This window comes from Crassostrea angulata, chromosome 9 (assembly GCF_025612915.1).
Source record: "Crassostrea angulata isolate pt1a10 chromosome 9, ASM2561291v2, whole genome shotgun sequence".
NCBI lineage: Eukaryota > Metazoa > Mollusca > Bivalvia > Ostreida > Ostreidae > Magallana > Magallana angulata.
In genome coordinates this window covers 27,473,612-27,491,619 of record NC_069119.1, presented here as the reverse complement: position 1 = coordinate 27,491,619, position 18,008 = coordinate 27,473,612, and the positions used below count along the sequence as shown (strand labels likewise).

The 18,008-nt window shown below is 32.1% G+C and overlaps 1 protein-coding gene across 1 annotated transcript in view; it reads left to right on the top strand.

Moving 5' to 3' along the window:
• LOC128163634 (integrin alpha-9-like) overlaps window positions 1-18,008 on the top strand; it is a 56,265-nt gene that overhangs the window by 30,826 nt on the left and 7,431 nt on the right. Inside the window, exons 7-13 of the mRNA XM_052827263.1 lie at window positions 437-513; window positions 1,448-1,510; window positions 1,865-2,005; window positions 2,166-2,271; window positions 6,085-6,264; window positions 11,424-11,597; window positions 16,158-16,321. Of these exons, the coding sequence (XP_052683223.1) occupies window positions 437-513; window positions 1,448-1,510; window positions 1,865-2,005; window positions 2,166-2,271; window positions 6,085-6,264; window positions 11,424-11,597; window positions 16,158-16,321 (905 nt within the window). The remainder of the gene's footprint in view (window positions 1-436; window positions 514-1,447; window positions 1,511-1,864; window positions 2,006-2,165; window positions 2,272-6,084; window positions 6,265-11,423; window positions 11,598-16,157; window positions 16,322-18,008) is intronic.

Sequence of the window (18,008 nt, the reverse complement as noted above, 5' to 3'; positions counted from 1 at the left end):
GAACTCCTGTTTTAGGGTAAATTTCAAAAATCAGTACATTGTATACCGCCATGTTGCTTCACTACTGACCGCCCTATGGCGGTCAGGTATACGGTATGAGAGGTAAATGTAGTCGAGTTTTTTTTGCGAGTTATGATGTCAAACTAAACAAAATTAATGTTTAAAACAAATAAGTTACACGATTTGTCATGTATATATTAAAAATTAATTCAGAGTTTTATTATCAAATTGATACAGGGGGGTTACATTTAAAAAAAAATCTCCGAACCCCCTCACCCCCCTCCCATTACAACCACTAGAAAACGAAAGAGAATCGTCGGCTCCCTCTTCTCTGTTGAATATTTCTGGATCCGTGCCTGGTATATGAAGCCATGGAAGGAATAATTGTAAACTGAACTCTATACAGTTTTGATTCACTTTAACCTTCTGATTTTAGGTTCTTCATTGGCTGTGGGGAATTACTTATTCAAGTCTACCAAAAGTATAGCGCTGGGAGCTCCACGTGCTGGCAAGGTATTATTCCTCGTATTCGGAAATTACGGAGCAAATTTGAGAATTCACTCATTCTGCACTACGAATAAAAATCAATTACGATGCTTAATCTTTTCTCTTATTTTCAATTTCCGTTTTTTGAATTGAATTGTATTATGGTTGCATTATTTTTTTTTCAATTTTTGTTACAAGGATTATTATGCTTATGAAATGTAAATTGCATTTTCCCCCCGTGAATTGAAATTTACTAAAACATAATAAATCAAAGTACTGAAGTACTGACGGGAGTTAATTTCATCGATTATCATTTATTCAAAATCAACGATATGTGATTTTGCATGGCAAGTAGTATCAGTAATCGAAATATTTCTGAGAAATTGTATGGATCCAGGCAAGATTGAACTCTTGTCTTGTTCAACCAAACGGTCGGCTGTCTCCGTTAATCTCTGACAAGCAAGAGAGACTCTGTTTTGTCGGATATTAACGGAGACAACCAAGCCTCTGGTTGAACGAGACTACATTGAACTCTAGCGTAGGAATACATACGACTTTAAAAAATATCTAAACTTTGTACAATTTAAAATCTTATTATTTTCATGGTATTGATAAATAAGTTTTCTTGAAAAACAATGCTTCAGAATATATAGCATCGAATTTTTCGATTATTTTCAAGAACTAAGTGTTGTCAGCGGTATTGATTTGTGCTTAGGTCCAAACACTGTTTCACTTTCGCTTTGCCCGAGTAAGTGCATAGGAGAGTTGATTAAAATCAACTCCCAAAAATTGCTTTTAATCGGAATTTCTTTACGTCAATTTGAAATTGAATTTCTTTTTTCTTTCTTTTTATTTCTGGTGATTGGATAATCCCCACGTTAACCCCAAAGAATTATTTCTTTAATTATTTTTTTCATATTTATATACATTCAGTTGTCATTTATGATTTCCAATCTTACAGGTATTGATTTACGAGTGGATGGACAAATCTAATCATCCAGTATACACTATTGAAGATGGAAAGGTGTTTGTAATTCAATTATATAATATGTTTTGTGTGTTCCTTTTTATTAACAGACATCTAATATTAACTTTTATCCACTACGTATATACCACCGTTTAATGATATATTTCATAAGGTTTCACTCATTGGCCCAAACATAAATTTAGAATATGTCCTTTGTGCACTTTAGGATTACGCAATTGCAATTTCTCGGGCGGGCGCGGTGTTTTTATCGAGTTTTATCGGAAAAAACTTGAGAAATTGCGATTGAAGGATATCATTTACTCAACGTTTAAATTTTCAAAATCGGATTGTTGAAGTAAGGTTCTCTTTTCGACGATGATATTCACAACGTGCAGATATATTTTATTTCAGGTTGGTAGCAGGTTTGGATCATCATTACTGACCTACAGATTCGAAAATAGATACCTTGATGACATCATAATTGGAGCACCGTATTTCTCCGCAAACTACGTCAATGAAGGGAGAATTTACGTCTTCAAATCTAGAGGAATTGTAAATCTGAATGCTTAAAAAAAATTAAAACCGACGATAGCTCGCTCTCTCTCTCTCTCTCTCTCTCTCTCTCTCTCTCTCTCTCTCTCTCTCGTCTTCAATATTGATTATAAGACACCAAATATTAAGTTGATTATTCTTACAGAAACAACTGTTTTAGCTAGGTTTTGAGCAACATCAAATGATAAAAGGAGATTCGTCAGCGCATGCGCAGTTTGGGGCTTCCCTTGGAGTGCTGGGTGACATTAATGGAGATGGATTCAATGGTATAAATCCGTTTATAGTAAATTGGTTTTGGGGTCCTTTAATTACAGAATAAAAGAACACCCATTTGTGACGCAGCCCTTCAAAAAAAAAAAACAACAATTGAATTAGGTATGACTTTATACTCCTTTTTCACTCTGTAAATATCCTATTCTCAAACAAGAATCACATTAAGTGCAAGGGTCAGCTAATAATCTGCAAGTCGTTAGTCTTAAATTCCACTTTTTTCTTTAAAGAAGAAATTTCAAAATTAATTTTATGATGAAGTATCATTGTACAACTAAAATGTTAATGTACCTTTATAACTCACTTCGAAAAAAAAAATTCAAAATGGGTTAACTTGGTGCGAGATTTAGAGTGCGTAATTTTTTTTCAATTTGCGATGCCACAAAGGTGAAGCATGTATTGTTTTTTGGGTTGTTTTTTTTCTCTATCTCGATTTGATCCAAAATTAAAATGCTTTTCGTTTCTAACTTACAATATTTTTTAAAACTACATGTACTTTTTAGGTACATGTAAGAAACGTGTCTAGTACTATATTTCATTTTTTTATATAATATTTTTCTTACCATTTGACAGAGCTCTTTCTATAAAAGAAATTGATATAGTCTAAAATTGGCCTTGTCCATCAAGCCCTCTTGAGATGTTCTTTTCATTTTTGTGTTTGTTTTATTTTTTTCGGGGGGGAGGGGATGGGTGTTGTGCCATCTTGAGTCCCTCTAGTCCGAAAATTCTGCATCATTTATTAATTCTACCAGCATATTTTAGTTTACTTGCAAAAAAAAGCTATATTGAATTAATTAAATATTAAAGAAAAAATTGCATATTTAAAGGGATAAGATAAACTATATATCGTAGCGGAAGGTTTTCAAGGAGAAAATGAACATTTTTCATAACACTTTAAGAGTACTTAACTTAACTTCCTATTTTTCAGTGCAGAACAAACTTCTAGATGGTTTGTTCATCTCCATTTTGTCAAATAAAACAACTTAGGTAACTATTAAAGGTTTTCCAATCCTCAGTGTCAGGTTTTTTTTCTCATAAAAATTATATTGATTTTTTCAAAATTTTATTTCAAACTGAAGTTAAAACAAAAATCACAGATGGAATCCATGCAATTTACGGAGTTATTGAAATTTTGGCCAAGATGTATATGATGGAATAAAACAAGTTGAGATCAAATGAGAAGGAAATTTGTACTGCTGCATCGGTGGCTCGAACTCCTTTCTGTTTATGTAGTAGGTCTCCGTGGGACCGACAGGCCAAGCAGTTCATTGAATAACAGAACGTAACATTTACAATACTGATAGATTTTGTCTATTGAAAAAGCAGATTTATGGAACAAATAAAAGAATTCCGGATAATTTAGAGTAACTGTTAATCAAACATTGCTGAGGATATAAGATCGTTAAATTGGCCTGTTTAGCTTACATATTTCATTAAAGTCAAGAGAAAAATAACTCAACTAAAATTTATGTGTGAAATACCTGAATGCGGAGAAGCATGAATAGTGCTCTCGGCCTTATATAGGGGGTGTGTATCGATGAGCAGAACAATAGAAATCGACAACTAATATGACGGTAGTCGAATATAAAAGGGAAATGATGTGTATTTATGAATTCATGTTAGCTTTAAGATGTTAATAATAATTTCACCTCTCCCTACCTCTTCTAAAAATTGAAAAAGAAATTTAAAAATGAAAACGACGGCCCATTATACTTTTGATTATTTTTCTAATCTCTCTTGTACGGCCCTAGTATTTGTAATTTCACCCCCTCCCCACCCACCCCAAAAGAAAAGAAAAGAAAAGAAATTCAGGCGTAAAAACTACTGCTCACTTTTTTGGGGGATAAATTTTCTTCTTATTTTCATGAGTACGTATGTACAATAACTGCTGTCTTTGTTGTCGTTGTTTGCCTAACTAGGGTTCACAATATTACAAAAATCAATATAAATCTGTGGGCACGATCCGAGGAGAAACGGAAAACTTTGATCGTGACGAGTCTGAATAAAAAAAAACACGTTATTATCGCATATCATATTATTTTCTAAAATATATAGTTATTATTTATATACATTTTGATTAATTTTCTACAGAAATAAGTAATCCGAAACAGGCTTTATTTTTCGCTAGCAATTGCATTTTTTTCCGGAATTGTCAAATTCCCAGAAATTTACAATAACCACCATAAACGTGAGAATACTGTAAAAACGTTGTTGTTTACGTCACTGTTTGAAATTGCCACAGAATGACAAGCCAGATAGCTGGATGCTCGGAATCTTTTTCACTCAGTAGTATCCAAGACCATTTTAACAAGAGCATGAACTTAAGGTACAGGTAGTTGTGTCAAACAGTGATGTGAGCTTGGCCTGTCTATTTCATTGCTTTTCCCTCAGCCATAGCTCTATAAAATCGACCAGATGTTGTCTGGTCTTTTAGCTCAGACTACGCAAGCTGTGCATATTTCACTTGAAACCAGAGTTTACCTAAATGTGTATGTGCAAGAAATTCATAGCTACGTCCTAACGAAGGGTCTTTGTTTTAATGGTTCTAATTGACTGAAATTTCATTTCTTTTTTTACGTTTTCTTTCAATTCTGGCAGTCTTGCAACGTTAATTTGATACGATATATAATTTGTTTTGCCTCGGACTAGAATGTCTCGACGTCTTTGGATGAATCGCGTCACGTGGTTGCCTCACAAATTTCTTAATAGGGCAAGCGTCAAAATTTATACGGCAACATGGCGGACGTAACGTTATTTGAGCTGATTTTTTACACAAACGTTCAACCATACCTTTGATTTTTAAGCCCAAAAATATTTAGAGTGACCCCCCCCCCCCTTTGCCCGTGACGTAATATTATGATCCTACAATAGCATCAAGGTTTGCACAAACAACTGACGAGGAAGGTAAAATATTAGAGAATTAAGCTATGAATTTAATCGTTATATATTATCTTTCGTTTGTTTACATATCAAACTGTAGGTCCTTGACAAAACAAAACACTTATTAGGTTCGTTACTGACTGTTTACAGAAATTTGTGGTGTCGGTAAAGTCCATAGAAGGCTCGGCTCCGCCTCGCCTTCTATGGACTTTACCGACCCCACAAATTGTCAGTAACGAACCTAATAAGTAATAATGTCCTCCTCTCTATGTATATACTTGTATGTATACTGCATCATTCTCTGTGGAATATTAATTGACAATTCAGTCAGTTTTTACATAATCGTATACTCTCACTGGATGGTCCTTTTCATTATTATACCGTAAACCCTTTTTTCGCGTGTCACAAAATTTGCGAAAATGGGGAAAATGTGAAGAATTTTTAATTTGCGTCAGTCATTTTTGCGATTTAAAAACTTTCTTATAGAACAAAATACAGAAAATTATTTCTGCTTTTTCAATAACTTGCAATTTACAAAGACACTGCGAAAAAAGCGAAAATTAGATCATCGCGAGTTACCGGATATACGACACCTTGCATGTAGTTAACTTTCTTGAAATGAAAATGAAAAAGCTCGATCTTTATAAATGTATAATATTATATTAAGAACCATTCACATTTTTAAAGTGAATTATTTTCTTTCATACTTAATAATTGAGCATTCGAACCTATGCCTTTAGTTTGTTACAAGAGCTGTTTTCAGTAAATACTACCTATTTTTAACACAGTTAAACACTTTTTTTTCATTTTGAATTTGGTGTTTAATTGAAATAAGAATTGTTTGTTCATTAAGTAGCAATAGCAAATTATAACATATGATGATAAACTGCAACCTCAGATATATTTTCAAGATATATATCTATTTGTAGAAATTGTAGTCGGTGCCCCTTATGAGGAAGATGGCAAAGGAGGGGTGTATGTGTTCAATGGTTGGTCATCTGGCATCTGGCCAAAATACACGCAACACATAAAAGCTTCTAAAATAAACGGACTGTTGCGAGGATTTGGAATATCTTGCTCTAGACCAATGGCTGTTCAGAACAAAACAGGTAAACAAAAACATTGCCGGATCCAGAAGGGGTTCCGAAGTTGGAACTCCTTTTTCTCTTGGACAAATGAATTAATAAAAAACTTTAAATGATTATCTAAATGCAAATTTTCCCATTCATAATCTGACTGCTATAATTATCCCAAAGCAATGCTGTAAAAATCGTAATTTATTTCTGAAGACCGAAAAACATTCGTTATTTTATCAAGTAAAGTACTCCACTTTAGCACCCGGTCTCATTGCACTAAGTGATCATGTGGAAAATTTAAAAAAAAAACCCATAAACTTAGGCAGTATTACCCTTTTTTTTGTCACATGGGTATCTCCATTTACGGTGGATATCACTCATTGGATAAATATTTGATATTCCACTGTGTGTTCTTATGCCATGTGACGTATTAATTAAACAGTATGTAGCTTTAAGCACACTATTAATTGCCGTAGAATGAAAAAGTAACAAAATAATTCAGTTGAAAAGAGTAGAGTTATAAATGTGCAACATTTAATGTTGTTTCAATTTTTTTTATAAATTGATAAAAATATACCAAAAATGAAATGTTTGTTTGTTAATCTTTAAGGATTTTTTTTTTCCATTTATAAAGTTGTTGACGTCTTGTAGTGAATGCGTTGTGCAGCTCACAATTATAATGTTTATAGAAAGATTGAGGTTTAACTTGTGGTAAAACATGTGATAAAAAAAATCTCTCATGATTTGCGATGGATGATGAATTTATCCATCTCTTTGTGTGTTTTCTATTCCCTCGCCAAGGCTCGGGAAAAGAAAACACACAACTCGTTTGATAAAAAATCATATACCATCGAACATCATGAGAAATCCTATATATACATGTAACATCCACAACATAATTACCCGATTTTGAAGTGATAAATCATGAGAAATCATATATATATATATATATATATATATATATATATATATATATATATATATATATATATATATATATATATAACATCCACAACATAATTACCCGATTTTGAAGTGATAAATCATGAGAAATCCAATATATACATGTAACATCCACAACATTATCACCCTATTCGTGGTGATAAATGTATTCTGTGAGATACGAGAGGTTCAGACACGATCGTATTAAAATAGATCACATCTTTCAATTTTGCGTTGTGGACAATAAAAAAGATATTGAGGGAGGGAGGGAGGGATAGATAGATAGATAGATAGATAGATAGATAGATAGATAGATAGATAGATAGATAGATAGATAGATAGATAGATAGATAGATCCCATCTTGTGTTGTGTTGTGGACATAATAAACAAATATGTATGGATAAATAGATAGATAGATAGATAGATAGATAGATAGATAGATAGATAGATAGATAGATAGATAGATAGATAGATAGATAGATCGATCCCATCTTATGTTGTGTTGTGTTGTGGACATAATAAACAAATATGTATGGATAGGTAGATAGATAGATAGATAGATAGATAGATAGATAGATAGATAGATAGATAGATAGATAGATAGATAGATAGATAGTGACACAAATTCTACCCTAGCTTATTGCAAAAAAGAAGATTTTTTTAGATTAAAAGACCAACAAAGTACTACGCAGGTATTGCAGATACATGTAGTATTATCACCTGTTTGTCTACGGAGTTTTCCGTTTTTTCCCCGATTGCGACAAAGAGCAAACGGTGGGGGTGACCTGTCAGCAGAGGATGTTCACTCCTCCATGGTATTTGTGATCCTACCTCTATCTTTTTAGAGATCCGGGTTGCTCTGTTTTAAATTTGTATTTCGTTTTATGGATTTTTGAGATGGTTGACAGTTTGTTATTGTCATTTTTTCATTCACACTACAACCTGTCTTGGCTTGTTCTGCTCTTCCTATAATTCTCACCTTGACATTTATCTATCTTAAATTACGACAGATTTAATCTTACAAGTTTATCCTAACCGCACCAAAGTTTGCAACCTGATAACTTGTTTACAGTAAGTAGGTTATTACTTGTTTTTCCTCAGATTTCAAATTTAAAAAAAAATTGCAATTAGAAGTTAGAAAAATATGACGCAAGTGTCAAGAACGGTCTCACGCTATATCTTTTTCTGGACCAAAAATTTAAAATTCGTTACAAGATCGTGGTTTTGTTTAACATTAAAAAAATAAGTCAGATACACATTGACTTCAAGTGTGAACATGTATAAACATGAACAAATGTTTATGTCATCTAGCTTTACGTTGAATTACAAAACCTGAGACGTGCTTCCACACCAATTGCACGTAATGATTCGGTAGGCTTTTTGAACATTTAGCTTCACCTCTACCACGTTACGGTTCGATGTGTAAATAGTAAGGTTCGTTTTTTGCATGGTGCTGTTCGTTTTATGAAAGATGCGGTTCGTTTCTTAAACGGTATGGTTCGTTTAATGAACGGTACCTTTCGTTTTTTTGAACGGTACGGGTTTTTTAACGGTACCTTTCGTTTCTTGAGCGACAAGGTTCGTTTTGTTAATTGTACCTTAACGGTTCGCTTTTTGCTAGGTGTTGTTGACTAAAAATAGCTGCACGCTTTGTGAATGGCTTGAGTGATTTACAAACGATGTGCTTGTTGCCTGAACACTTTGTTTTTTTTCCTTATAATTTTTTTTATTTTGCCCTGCTGATTTTAGAAATAGATTAATTTTGATAAGCATCTTTTTTTTCTTTAATCACGCCATGTATTTATCTATTTCAATCTAACTATGATTAGAACTTTCACCTATTTCCCTGGTTTTCGATACATTGCGTGTTACCAAAGAAAATCAGTTCCTGTTTTATTTCAACGGCGTATATCGGAAAGATTTTCTTCATATCGTCCAGTCATCGAAACTGGAAGATACAACTATACACACAAAGCCTAATAGCTTTAATATAAAGCCTAGAATGAAGATGAATTATGTTTTATCTTATTGTGCCCAGTTTTGAGAACCGTAAAAACGTTAAAAATATTTCTTTGAAAAACAATCCAAGTTCAGACATCTACAGTTGTTTACCAATGGAAATTTTAAAGATATGTTTAACCTCGGCAAGTAAATTTCCTTGAGTGTGACATTTAGACCCAATACCTGTAATCAAATTTTGTTGTTGGTTTGATTTTTTTCTTTTTCTTATATAATTTTTCTAATTCATGTAAAAACTTGGGTCTCATTTAAAACCACCACTGTTGTATTTTACCATGTTTATTAGTTATAGTTGTACACTCTGATGAGCTGTAAAGCTTAAAGAAATAAAGAAAAATGAATCTGGCCTTAACAAATTACTGTGGAATCATTGAAATTCGTGGGGGCCAATTTTCGTGGATTGTTGGTTTTTTGCTTATTCGTGGGGATGCAATTTCGAGGATCTGTTGGTTTTCAGTTTTAGTAAGAAAACTTGCTCTTTCAAAATTTTCATGGAGGACGTAAATTCGTGGGGGAGGGCTACCAACGAAAACCACGAAAATTGAGCCACCACGAATTCTAATGATTCCGCAGTACAATACCGACGAGCGTAGTAGTAACACTTCTAATTAAATTAGTATATTTTTAATATTAAATAAATACATTTATTATTGCCTAAAAGATCGATTTAACTTCAATCGATGTATTATTTTTAATTAGTGCGATTATATTTTAGTTGGGGTTTTTTGTTGTTGGTTTTTTTTTTGGACTGAATACAAAATGTTTTATTGGAGTACAGTTATCAAAATATGACATAAACTGCATCGCATAGCAACTGCTCTTCCTTTCTTTTATTATTTTACAATGCATATGAAGGAAATTTACTTCTTTAAAATTATTTTATAGAACTTACAAAATTTTATTATATAATTATGCCAAAAACGAAAATGATTAATATTATGGAGATCAATGTATAACATATATGTATTTCATTTGGCTTCAGTTACATGTGCTTATAAACAAACCTGGTGTGAAAAAATTTACATAAGTTATGGTTATTGAACACATTATGATCTTTAAGAATTTTAGTGCAAAAATATACACGAGGCTATTAACAATTTTATGTGAGTAGAGTGTTATTTTGTTAATGATGACGTAATTTATATGATTTGAATTTGAAAAGAGGGTGTATGTTTAGACACTTACAGATTTTAATGTTAAGCTGTCTCGTTGCTTAATTTACAACAAAGAAAGCTTTCTCCTTATCATGAAATATGACAATAACAAACTCTCAACTATCTCAAAAATCCATAGAACGAAATACAAATTCAAAGCAGAACAACACTGTCTGACCTCTAAAAAGACAGAGGAAGGATCAAGTGCCTAGGAGGAGTGAGCATCCTCTGCTGGCCGGTAACAACCGCCGGATTCTCTTTGTCGTAATTGGGAAAAGTGGAAAAGTCCGTAGACAATTAGGTGATTATTTATGGTCTAACAATTAGTATGAAAAACGTCAGTCAGCATATGTTTGGGAAGGAAAGATTAAGGGTAGGGAAACTATATTGAATAAAATGATGCACTGGTAATTGAAAAAAAAAATCACTTCGCACCGTTCTCCAATAATAAAACTTGTTGATGTACCTCATAACACTTTTTGAAGAAAAAAAATCAAAGAGGGTTTATTTTGGTCCCGATGCACTTTGGAAAAAATTCAAACAGTTACTGTTACTGTGTTGATTTAGTATTCTCAAATTATAAAACTTGTTGATGTACCTCATTCAAAAGTTTGTCAAATCCCATTAAATCAATTGATTTTTTGGGTGATGCGCAAGGTGTGTATGGTTTACAATATGTCATCTGTCTTAGTCTTTTATCTAGTGATGTAAAAATAATACGATGTTATGAGAAACTGTCATGATTTGGACGCCACTGTGCTCAGCGATAACAAAACACGTGACTGTGTTTTTAAATCGCCCCAAATAGGGTGACACTCCTCTCAACAAGACACAGATCAATAGACCAAGTTTATGAAAAAATTTCCTAAAAATGGCGATATTATTCACGCATATAATCATTCTCGAAATATAGTACCACTTATCTGCTTGGACGTGTTCGAGTGCGTGTTTTAAAGCCAACCAAAAATAGAAATGACACTAGTTCACAGATTAAAGTAGTTCGTACATGGACTTTTCGATATGTAAATATGAAAAAAAAAATTATTTATTGCACATGAATTTTGTTTGGTTTTCAGTTGTTGCCTTCGGAAGTCATCTTTCCAGTCAAGCGGTGGTTATGCAGAGTGTAGATGTACTGCAGATTGAAACAAGTGTTCAGCTTCTCAAGAAACCGAAATTCTGTACACTCTGTGTAGCCTTTGAAATTTGTTTCAAGGATAATGGAAACAAAAGCCATAGTACTGCAGAAGGTACTATGTAGCAGTTCTTTCCTTTTTCAAACTCTTCATTGCACGAAATTTAAAAAAAAACAAAATATTTCATACATATATTATATCAATATGTGATGTTACATGTATGATTAAAATTTATGTATTTATTTAGATAATGTATATTTTATATATATACATATGTAACAGTATATTAAGTTTCTTAAAAAATATGAAATTAACATAAATAGTAGAAATTATTATTTTCTGATCTTGACCGCTAGATGCCTGTAGGTTGATGTTACCTTTTTTACAAAACCAGTAACACTGCATGTCTGGTACTCTGAAATACTAAACAGTAATATTACACTTAAAAGGTACCCCCATAAAGATACTGTACACTTTTACATATATTTGTGATCGGCTTCGGCCGATCACAGTTGTGTCCATATGAGGCATTCGGCAAATTTAACTATTTGCGCACGCATTGCGCCTTGCACTATTTTATTTACTACAAATGTATGCAATGACAAACTTATTTAAATCTTTAATTAGACGTACATTACCAAAACGGTAATCTTATCCGTTTACCCTGCAAATAAAACATTTATAGAGTTACATACATAATGATTCAGATCACGTTTTTTCACATATATATGCTTAGGAATATTAGTCGGAAGTATAATTCGCCTACTAAAAGTAATAAAAGCTCATTTATGCCTTGTCATATCGGAAATCAATAAAACGGTGCTACATGTATATTTAGTTCGCTGCATGTTGCGTATATTACATAAACAGAGCTGACCAATGATATTTCATGCTGATCATTCCTTTAAAAGGAATTATACTTGTTTTTCTTTCTTATCTCCTGATAAGTTTCCTAATATAGTTTCTTAATATAGTAAATGATTCCAGCAAATGCGTCCATTATGACGTCGTATCTGATTTATTAAATTTTCTTCCCGCTGTTCTTGACATTGTTTATTAAATAAATGAGAATTCAAAGCAATCCCGCTACCCACGTCTTCATTTGAAGGGGAAGAGCTTCCCTGATGCCGTTTCTGAAGAGACTGCATGTGTTCTAGATATATTTCATTAGTTATAAAACGAACAAAAGTCCGAGATTTGTTATTACCATTTAACATAGAGATTGACAGTTAAGGTAGTCCTTTACTCGGCACTAAATGGGCTCAATCATTAAAAGCTTAGCTTTAAATGATAAATATACATTCTAGCAATACATATACAAAAGAAAATATGTATGTTTACATGCTAGTTTGTTTGTTATCACCTCTCAGACGGGTGTACCCCCTTGCCAAAATTATTGACAATTATGAATTTTGCAAGACGTCCGTTTTTCCTAAAAATAATTACCAATTTTGGGAAAATTAGAACTGAACATACAAAATAGAGTATAAATATTTATTTAAGCCATATCTCATCAATAATTTTGCGCAAATTTTTGTAAGTAAGTACGCTTTATGGACCTGATGTATCAAAATAGAATACAAAAAATGCAATGCTAGTATCGCGTTTGGTAATTTTTTTACTATTTTATGGACTCAAACTTAAATTCATGGTGTTTATTCTATAGATTCGCATCTTAGAAAAAAAATTTGGTAAAATAAATTATATGTTGACGGATTACTTTTTACGCTATAAGCTCTAAACCAAGTAGACCCTGAAGAAAAAATCCGTAAAAATCACATTTTGCTACAGTTTTCTGTCTAGATCTGTCAACAATGTTAGATATCATTTAAACATTAATTAATTGACGATTTATTAAATTCGAAATAGCTTCTGTCTCTAAATTTAAACCGGTTTTAGTAAAAGAAAAAGAAAAATTCGGCCGGGGGGGGGGGGGCATCAAAACAAAGAAGATATAAGCATACCTGATATCCTGGTTAATCAGAAACTTCGTTTTTCATTTTACTTTAACAGAATCGAGTTTCTCAACATTAATCATTTCTATCTCTCATAGAATACATATATTACCGTTCTAATTGCTTATAATTGCCATTGTTTACAGCGATGTAGAGCAAAATCAATACCGGGTATCTAAATCGCTTTGTAAAAGTCGAATCAATATTGTAAAATCCGTATTATGACGTAGTGCGATACTCGGACTACTTTAAATTAAAAGGATGATTTTTCATTGTGTTTACCAATAAAAAAAATAAATTCCAGTAGGGTGATTTAACCATGCATCGGACACATACCTTGGATCGGACAACTATAAATATACAAATAAATGTGCATGCGCTCATGTGTTGTTTCGTATATTCCTGAATTAGAACAAATGAACTTTATCATTATTAAGAATTTGACAGTCACATTGTCAAAGAAATAGCAATATAGACATCGTAAAATGACATCAAATACGCCATTATTGAAAATTTAGTTACGAAGATTTTACACTAAAGCATTATTTGAATGTTGTGCGTTTGATTGTGAATTAGTGAAAATGCACTCTCTGCCTAAAATAATTAAAAAGAAGTAAGTTTTGAAACAAAATTTGATTAAAATAAGTCCAAGAAATTTGAACAATTAATGTCAAGGTCATTATTGCACCATATGTTCATTTCTATGGAACGCCAAATTAACATATATTCAAATATTTGTACCTATCTTCAAATAATTGTACCTATCTTCAATTAATTGTACCTATCTTCAAATCATTTGAAGATAGGTACAATTGAATTAAAGATAGGTACAATTATTTGAAGATAGGTACAATTGAATTGAAGATAGGTGTAAATAATTATACCTAGGTACAAATGAATTATACCTAGATACAAATGAATTATACCTAGGTACAAATGAATTATACCTATCTTCAATTCAATTAAAGATAGGTTCAATTGAATTATACCTATCTCTAATTCATTTGAAGATAGGTAAAATTCATTTAAAGATAGGTACAATTGATTTGAAGATAGGTTCAATTCAGACATATCTACAAAGGATTTGAAGATAGGTACAATTCAATTATACCTAGGTTCAATTCGTTTTGTGTATTGTTGAAAATAATGAACGCTCCCTTAAAGACATTTCAACAAGGAGGGAAACAAGGGAAGCACCAACAACGAAGATGAAAGAAGAAATAAATATATATATATATGTGGGCAATATATTTGCAAAAGGCATCATTTACTTATTAAAATATACATGTATATCAATAAGTAAGCCAAAAACATGTATACCCGAATACCCCAAAAGTGACGGAGTTAGGGTAGTGACGTAGTTAGGGTCACTATATACCTAAATAAAAAACTGGCTTTATTATTTTCTATAATTTTATCAAAGAATGTATAATTCAGTTGATAATCACTCTATTTATTAAAGCGGTAACAATTATTATGAGTTTTTGTTTGTTTTAAGGTGCAATCTTTCGAAAAGTTGACAAAATCATATTGCCTATTTTATCATCCCGATCCCGATTTTATTTCGCGCCAGTTGTGACGTAACGGAAATGACGTACTATACAGGGAGTATTCATTATTGCCAATATTTTAGTAATTGAAGATAGGTTCAATTCTATTGTACCTATCTTTAATTCAATTGTACCTATCTTCAATTCATTGCATTTGTACCTATCTTCAATTCAATTGTACCTATCTTCAAATGAATTTAAGATAGGTATAATTGAATTGTACCTATCTCTAATTCAATTTGAAGATAGGTACAATTGAATTGAAGATAGGTACAATTGAATTGAAGATAGGTACAATCATTTGAAGATAGGTACAAATATTTGAATATATGTTAATTTGGCGTTCCATACATTTCACCATGGATCGGACAAAAGTTAACCATGCATCGGACAGTTTTCACTGCATGATTTTTTCAAATAATATGGAGATTATGTGCCCATTCCTTGTGATATACTTTAAATGTGAAGTAAAATATAAATTAAAAAAATAATTGATACAAACATTTTCCTCAAACCACTTAAAAATCGAGGTTTACGGACACACCCTTTTTAGTCCAAAGTTCCTGTAGGAGCTGGCACGATAAAGAACCCCTTATGATAAATATTCCTTTAAACAGAAGCACTAGTCTAAATTCCTATATGTAGATTTAAGGACTTACATTAAAAGAAATATGAATTGCAATTGAATAAATTAATATTTCCGAACCTTTGTATTTTTGCATTAAAACCAGAAAATGTTGTTATTTTTAATCTCTACTGCACTGCTATAGCTGTCCGATGCTTGGTAAATATTGTCCGATCCATGGTGAAATAGTTCAACGCTTCATTAATTTGCTTTATTTTCTACATTTTTAACAATTTCACAATTTTTTCTTCAATAATTAAGCAAGGGGAAAACCTGCAACTTTTAAAACAAGTTTTATTTAAATTTGGACGATATTTGATGCGTGAACAAAGGGAAAAATCCAAAGGTGTCCGATGCATGGTGAAATCACCCTACACCATTTAGTTATGAAGCATCACTGAAAGAAATTCAATTCAAATCTTGAAATGCATAATCCTGAAGGGATTTTTTTTTAAATTTACTATATCTTAACTTTAGGACTTAAAATCATCTTTGACCTTTTTTTGTCTCTCATTGTTTTTTTTTTTTTTACTTTTTTGGACAGTTAACTTGAACTTCACTGTAAGACTTCAAGATGCCGATATTTTTCACGGAGTGTACTTAACAACAGGATTGAACAAAGAAATGTCTATTCAGCATGTTGAAGACACATTAACAATGACGGCACGAGACAAAAGCTGTTCTAGCTCCTACGTCCTTGTTGTAGATGTGAGTACTTGGATACCTTAATATATGGTACTGTACAAATGGTCAATGATTAGTTCTGGATAATTTTATTACGAACACACAGTCAACATAATAAGCCTTGATACTTATTTATAACTCACTACACTGATCATAATTTTAATCACTTTGGGATTGTTTGTTACGTAATCTTCATTCTTGCGTAATCAATTATATGGTATTTATACTTTACAGATAGATTTTTTCTATCTGCCGTAGAGACATCTTCGTTAACCAAGGGCCTATACCCCTTGGCATATTGAGCCGACAAAATTAAAACTCGCGCAACGGAACCTGATTGGCGGCGAAGACAGTCGATTGCATAGAATTTACTAATTGGCGACGAAGACAGTCGATCGCAGAGAATTTTCTTATTGGCGACGAAGACAGTCGATCGCACAGAATTTACTTATTGGCGACAAAGACAGTCGGTCGCAGAGAATTTACTAATTGGCGGTGAAAATTTAAAATACAATCATTATTACATTTTTCACGTGACTAATTAAATCATATGGAATATGTTAACAGATAGATTTTGTAAACTATTCTTATTTTTTTCTATTTACACACAACCATTTTCTCTAATGCGACTTATATACATGTAAAATAAGTGTATTTGCTGATGTAATTTAACTCTGATTGCTAGATGGCGCTATGCTATTTTTGAAAACATTGGATAAGTCTGTCAAAGGTTGCAGAGAAGAAGACTCTTGGCTTGCGAAGATGCCGTGGAAATTTTTCGAAGATTTGGCACATCCTGTCAGTTGTTTGGTTACAAAGTCAAAGAGGGGGGAATTTCTTCACTTCAGTGTAGAAATGAATGTTTTGGGGTTTTAAAGAGGTTCTAGCAACCGTCTGAAAGCGGAGTTTTTTCAAGTTAATTAAAAGTAATAAACTCAGCAGTGAGATATTGGTATCAGAATTATATACGATAACAGAGGTGCAATCGGGTACGTACTTAGGAACAGTATTAGCCATTAAGAACTATTTTTTGACGTCCGTGTGTCTTTTCTTCATTAGCATTTGCCAATATTGGCATGCTAAGCTGAGATAGCAAAAAAAATTGAGTGATAATTGTTTGCTGCCGGTAAATGACCTATTCTTATTCCGGAAGCTTTCTTCAATGTGATAATTTGAAACTGCCACTCAGGTTGAAAAACCTTAAGTTTATGAACCGTTGTGAACACTAGGAACAATCATACCAAATAAAATTATTTTTTTTTTAATCAATTGTCAAAATTTGCTATTGACAATTGATTTTTTAAAAAAATCAATTAAAATCAATTAATAATTCGACTTAATTAAGCAAATTGTTTTAATAAAAATCCTATGTACACATATGTGTTATGTATATTTATGTTTTTTCCCAATTTAATCGTTGTCTATTTTCTAGATTTTGATTAATTCACGTCATGTCAGCCCAGGAACTTAAAATGGACGTACAAAAAACATGGCTCAGCATCATATGATGTATTTAAAAAGACAAAATATCAACCTGAAATTTAACAATTTTTTGAAAAAGTTTAAATATATTATAAATAACATACATGTAAGTTCTGTAAAAAAAAATGAATCCAAGAATGATCATATCTCAATGATTTAGAGATAAAATTATTGAATATTTCTTATGTTCAATCAATTGTTCTGTATGTAGCAAAAATCATTTAAAATT